This window comes from Nicotiana sylvestris, chromosome 1 (genome assembly GCF_000393655.2).
Source record: "Nicotiana sylvestris chromosome 1, ASM39365v2, whole genome shotgun sequence".
Classification (NCBI taxonomy): domain Eukaryota; kingdom Viridiplantae; phylum Streptophyta; class Magnoliopsida; order Solanales; family Solanaceae; genus Nicotiana; species Nicotiana sylvestris.
The window spans coordinates 12,401,235-12,407,075 of NC_091057.1; the positions used below are offsets into that span (position 1 = coordinate 12,401,235).

At 43.4% G+C, this 5,841-nt stretch overlaps 1 protein-coding gene across 1 annotated transcript; it reads left to right on the top strand.

Annotated features, from left to right (window-relative positions):
- Positions 1–4,970: 4,970 nt before the first annotated feature.
- LOC138890245 (uncharacterized mitochondrial protein AtMg00860-like) lies at positions 4,971–5,546 on the top strand. Its single transcript, XM_070173618.1, has one exon. The coding sequence runs from the start codon at positions 4,971–4,973 to the stop codon at positions 5,544–5,546; it is 576 nt and encodes a 191-aa protein (XP_070029719.1).
- Positions 5,547–5,841: the final 295 nt, after the last annotated feature.

The following is a 5,841-nucleotide window of genomic DNA, read 5'->3' on the forward strand; positions in this document are numbered from 1 at the left end:
TCCACATGTGTTAGTTCATGCCATATATTAGTTAACATAAATCCAAGAAGGAATTATCTTTGAGATGATAAGAAGTCAATCCTATTGGTCTTAAGTGATACAAGAGTGTATAAGGGTGATTAACAAGTATTAGAAGTTAAACGAATCAAGGATGTTGTAACTCGTATTTTCAGGTAATCTAGCGGTGCTTAATACACTCAAATGTCGGGAATTCCGTGGCGCTCGTAAGTCTCTTGTTCTTCTTGTTGTTGCTCATTTTTGTATCGTTCCAGCTCGTGTGGGAGGTTGTTTTAAAGGGTTTATGTTCTGTAAATACTCCCTCATCTTCTTAATATCAATCCTAGGTGATTTCAAGCCTTCTAAAGTGATTCTAGTGCCGAAAAACACTAATTGATCGCTAGTTTCGCTTTTTTGTTGTTGTGGCAGCATTGGAGGGATATTTCATGGAAATTTAAGGTCAAATTGGAGTTGTTCTTTCTGTATAAAGGTAAGGAACCTCTTACTCTATATGTATTTAAGATTATCCAAGTTGCGGCTAAGCCATTGAAGCTAGAACTTGTGAGATATATATCGAAAGGCTTGGTAGTAATGTTATTGTTTTGTGGACTGTTTTGCGTTGTTGTTGGGCTGCGTATTTTACTACTATCTTGTGGAGTTTTGGAGGAGGAAGGGTGTGGAGAAACACCATATATATGTAGGGTTATGGGCTGATAGTTATTCGTAACATTTCCAGGTTGTTTGACACGACTACGGTGGTCGTCGTATGTATGGAGTGATTAGGCTGTGTGTGGACTATTTTGGGAGGCTCAATATGTTTATTATTGATGTTGTTTGGGCTGTTTGGTGACTGTTTTGAATGGTGTGAGGTCATATATATAGGGGAGGTGCTGTCCGTTTCATCGTAAAATAGGTTGTGGTCGATACATAATAGTTATGACGCTTAAATGATAACGATAGTATCGTTTCTCTTATTGTAGACTAAGGAGTTTTGACAATTGCATAGCTTGAGATTGGGACAGTATATACAAGGTATGTGAGGCTATCCCTTTCCTTCTTTTGCACGACTCCAATTGTACATAATGTAATGAACGAGCTTCCAAGATACTCTACTCTTAGAAGCTAGCAGTACTTACATTGTTTTCCCTCTTATGGAACGATTGATGTTAGTGTTGCTTCTCTTATTCTTATGTTATCAATGTTGTTGGTACTTCCTAATTATTATAAGGTTGATAGTGAAGAGTTATTCCTAATAACGTGTACAGAGGATACCGACCTTACATCACTCTGAAAGGTTTAGAATGTGATTCCATGTGTCGAGCATGCATTATATATATGTATCTATTTTACTCTACCGAGCCACGCTATAGTTGGCCGGGTACGGCACCTATTGTGCAACAACTGATCAGTTGGGTTTTACCGAGCTCTACGTGGCCGAGTACGATTCTACCAAGCCTTATGATGGCCGGGTACGTTTTTTTACCGAGCCTATTATAGCCGGGTACGATATGATGATGATGATGCCCACATAGGTGAATGCTTTAAAGGTTTATGTATTTATACATATGTATCATGCATTTCATATAAGTAGCCCTCAGAGGTACTAAGATGTTATAGGTTGTATATTCTCTATCCTTGCTTACATTACTGGTCGTATTTATGGTTCCCTACCTTACATACTCAGTACTTTATCTGTACTGACGTCCTTTTATTTGTGGACGTTGCATGTCGTGCTGCAGGTCCTGATAGACAGGCAGGTGCAGCTCCCCCACCACAGTAGACTGTCCAGTTCAGCGGTGATTGGCGAGATCCCTTCTCCGGACTTGCCTTGGTCTTGGTAGGCATTTTTGTTATAGACATTATGGGTATGTCGGGGCCCTGTTCCGGCTATGTTGCAGCACTTATGTTCTTTTAGAGGCTCATAGACAGGTGTCGGCTCATGTGTAGTTTGGTATGCCTTGTCGGCTAGTTTTTGTTGTATAGTATTTCATAGTAGCGTGGTAGCTCATACCTTATATGTAGTTTCTTGATTGTCTGGTCATCCCCTGCTATGTATGTTCATGCCGTCATATTTTATTGTTGTTTGTCCATGATCCAGGTCTACCATTTATATTGATCTCGTCAGCCCTAAAAGATAATAATGAAGGTTAGATGAAATGTACATTGGTGCTCGGCAAGTGTGGTCGGGTGCTAGTCATGGCCCTCCAGTTTGGGTCGTGACACCAAGAGTTCCAATTCTTCCTCTGAATCTCGGGCCTCCTCGATTTCAGCATAGAGATCAGCACCTTTGGCATTGGCTTCCTCTAAGGCTTACCTCCTTGACTTTGCACAAGCATAAGCGACAGTCCGAGTCAGCTTTTGCTTGGCCTCCTCTGATATCTCTCGGGCTAGTTGATTCGTAGTGGCGGCATCCCTTGGATATGTAGCTGCATTTTCTTCAACCTCAGACTTGACCACAGATAGTGCAACAACCTCTTCTCGGGCGTTTCGGAGAAGACCCTAGGTCGATGCTAACTCCGAGGTCACAACCTCATTTCGCCTCCTCAGCTCGAGGATCTCCACATCCTTCTGCCCGATCTGCAAAGGAATAGATAAGTCAATGAACATTGAATCATGAGAATGGCGAACGAATTTTTGAATAACAAGTTACCTGATCAGCAAGGCCAGCCTTTTCTTGGAGCACTCCCTCCAAACTCGCCCGAAGCTCGCTTAAATCCTCCTCCTTTTGAGCAGAGGAGGCCTTCGACTCCTACAGTCCCAAGGTGAGCTTCTCGAGCTCCTTTACACGGCATGAAAGCTCGTCTTGGAGCCTAGAGAAGGTGTGATCATACATCTTCTTGGCCTAAAATGAAATAGAAGAGTCATAAAAACGAGGAAAGGTACTTGAGACTAGAAAAGTATACATAAAAAGCTATCACCTTCTGCTGGAACTTCTTCGCTTCCTCGATAGCGTTGGGAGCGTCGAGATCAATGTCCTCACTAACATCATCAACGTCATCAAGAAAGTTGCCAAGCTCATCTCCCCCCTCGAAAGGACCTCCCACGTTGGAAGCCTTTAGGTCCCGAGCATCCATGTATTCCTTGAGCGAGAATAAAGGACCAAAATCAAGGCCACCCAGGGCGTCGATATCGCTAAGAGGAAAACTCAGTCCCTGAGAAGCTCCAGGCCCGGCCCCTTTGGAGCCAGTAGCAACAGTCTCCTCGACAGGAACTGCACAATGCCCGACCAAGGGCTTACGGACCGCGTTTTCACCCTTCTTGAGGGTCTCTACCATACGGGATCGACCTAAATTGATTGTTCCCGATTTAGCAGCCTCTGGTCGGGATGCCTGCGGGACATTCGTGCCCGACCTCATCCTGTGTACCAAACAGTACTCATTTTCATCATTGTCTTCATCCCCAGTATTGGGACTTACTCTAGAAGATGAAATCGAGGTCCTGACAGCAGCTCGAGGCTCGCGTGATTTAGGTTTCTTCGCCGCAAGAGAATCAGCAGCCACCTTTTTCTTCCTCTTCTTGACCTTATCAGGCTTCAGAGCCTCCACCTCGCTGTCGGGAGGTGGTCTCATCTGCACTTCATAACCAAGGCCTGCACGAACATAGTGATCAAAATTTATCAGCACGAGAATATGAGAAAGAAATATAAAAATATTATATAGGCGGCAAGAAGGATTTTACCATGATTCTTGGCCACCCACCGCATTTTATCCAGGTCGGGCCAAGATCGCCCGAGAAATAGGAACGAAGTATCAAATTTCCTAATCCATCCCGGTAGATCCTAGAGGTGGAGGCCAGGCAAGGGGAGGTCAGCCAGCTACTGTTGAGTCAGGTGGAGCCCAGCCAGGTTCTATGCTTTCCCGGCCAAACTAGATGCAGTGGCCTCAGATGCCATGATCACATGTATTATTTCTGTCTGTGGTAGGGATGCTTCGGTATTATTTGATCCAGGGTCTATCTATTCATATGTATCATCTTTGTTTGCTCACTCCTGGATATTTCTCGTGAGTCCTTGGGTACTCCTGTTTATGTGTCCACTTCTGTGGGCGATTCTGTTATTATGGATCAGATTTATCGGTCATGTGTGGTCACATTTTGTGGTGACGAGACTAGAGCGGACTTTTTGTTGCTTGATATGACTGACTTTGAGGTTATCCTGGGCATGGACTACTATCCCCATATCATGCAATCCTTGATTGCCATGCCAAGACTATTACCTTAGCGATACCAGAGTTTCCTAGATTGGAGTGGAAGGGTTCATCTGTTATTACATCCAGTCAGGTTATCTCTTTTATGAAGGCTCGGCATATGGTCGAGAAGGGTTGTTTGACTTATCTAGCCTATGTTCGAGATACTACCATAGAGTCTCCTGTGATTAATTCAGTACCAGTAGTATGGGAGTTCTCTGATATATTTCTTTCTGATCTTCCAAGCATGCCACTGGATCATGATATCAATTTCTACATTGATTTGGCTCTAGGTACCCGGCCTATATCTATCCCACCGTATCATATGGCTCTAAAAGAGTTAAAAATTTGAAAAAAAGCTTAAGGAGTTGTTAGCAAAGGGGTTCGTCAGGCTAATTGTGTCCTCTTGGGGTGCACCAGTATTATCTGTGAAGAAGAAGGATGGGACTATGCAGATGTGCATTGATTATCACCAGTTAAACAAAGTTACCATTAAGAATAAGTACCCATTGCCGTGTATTGATAATTTATTTGACCAGTTTCAGGGTGCTAGGATGTTCTCTAAGATCGACTTGAGATTAGGGTACTATCAGTTGAAGATTTGGGACTCGGATGTTCCGATGACTGCTTTCTGTACTAGATATGGCCATTATGAGTTTCTAGTAATGTCCTTTGGCTTGACTAACACCCCAGCGGCGTGTATGGATTTGATAAATAGGGTGTTCATGCTGTATATTGATTTGTTTTGTTATTATCTTCATTGATGACATTTTGATCTACACACGTAGCATGGAGGAGCATGAGCAGCATTTGAGAGTGGCGCTTCAGACATTGTGGGAACAGAAGCTATATGTTAAGTTCTCCAAGTGTATGTTTTGGTTGGATTCCATAGCATTCTTGGGGCATGTTGTATCGGGGGAGGGTATTAAGGTGGATCCCAAGAAGATTGAAGGAGTTCAGAGTTGGCCTCGTCCTACTTCGATGACTGTGATCAGAAGTTTCTTGGGGTTAGCAGGCTATTATCGCTGGTTTATGAAGGGTTTCTCATCCATTGCAGCAACTTTGATCGTATGGACCCAGAAGGGTGCTCCATTCCGTTGGTCCGATGATTGTGAGGTGAGCTTTCAAAAGCTCAAGACATCTTTGAATACAACATTGGTTCTAGTATTGCATTCCAGTTCGGGGATGTATACAGTGTATTGTGACGCTTCTCGAGTTGGCTTGGGTTGTGTGCTGATGCAGAAGGGGCAAGTTATTGCATATACTTCATGTCCGCTGGACATTTATGAGAACAATTACCCTTTGCACGATTTAGAGTTAGCCGCGATTGTTCATGCCCTTATGATCTGGAGGCATTATCTTTAAGGGGTGTCATGTGAGATTTACACTAATCATCGCAGCTTGTAGTATTTGTTCAGTCAAAGGGATTTCAATTTGAGGCAGCGCAGATGGCTTGATTTGCTGAAGGATTATGACATCACTATTCTTTATCATCCGGGCAAGGCGAATGTAGTTACGGATGCCTTGAGCAAAAAGGCGGAAATTATGGGTAGCTTGGCATTCATTTCATCATAGGAGAGGCCATTAGCTTTGGATATTCAGTCCTTAGCTAACAGACTTGTGAGGTTGGACATTTCAGAGCCCAGCCGAGTTCTTGCAT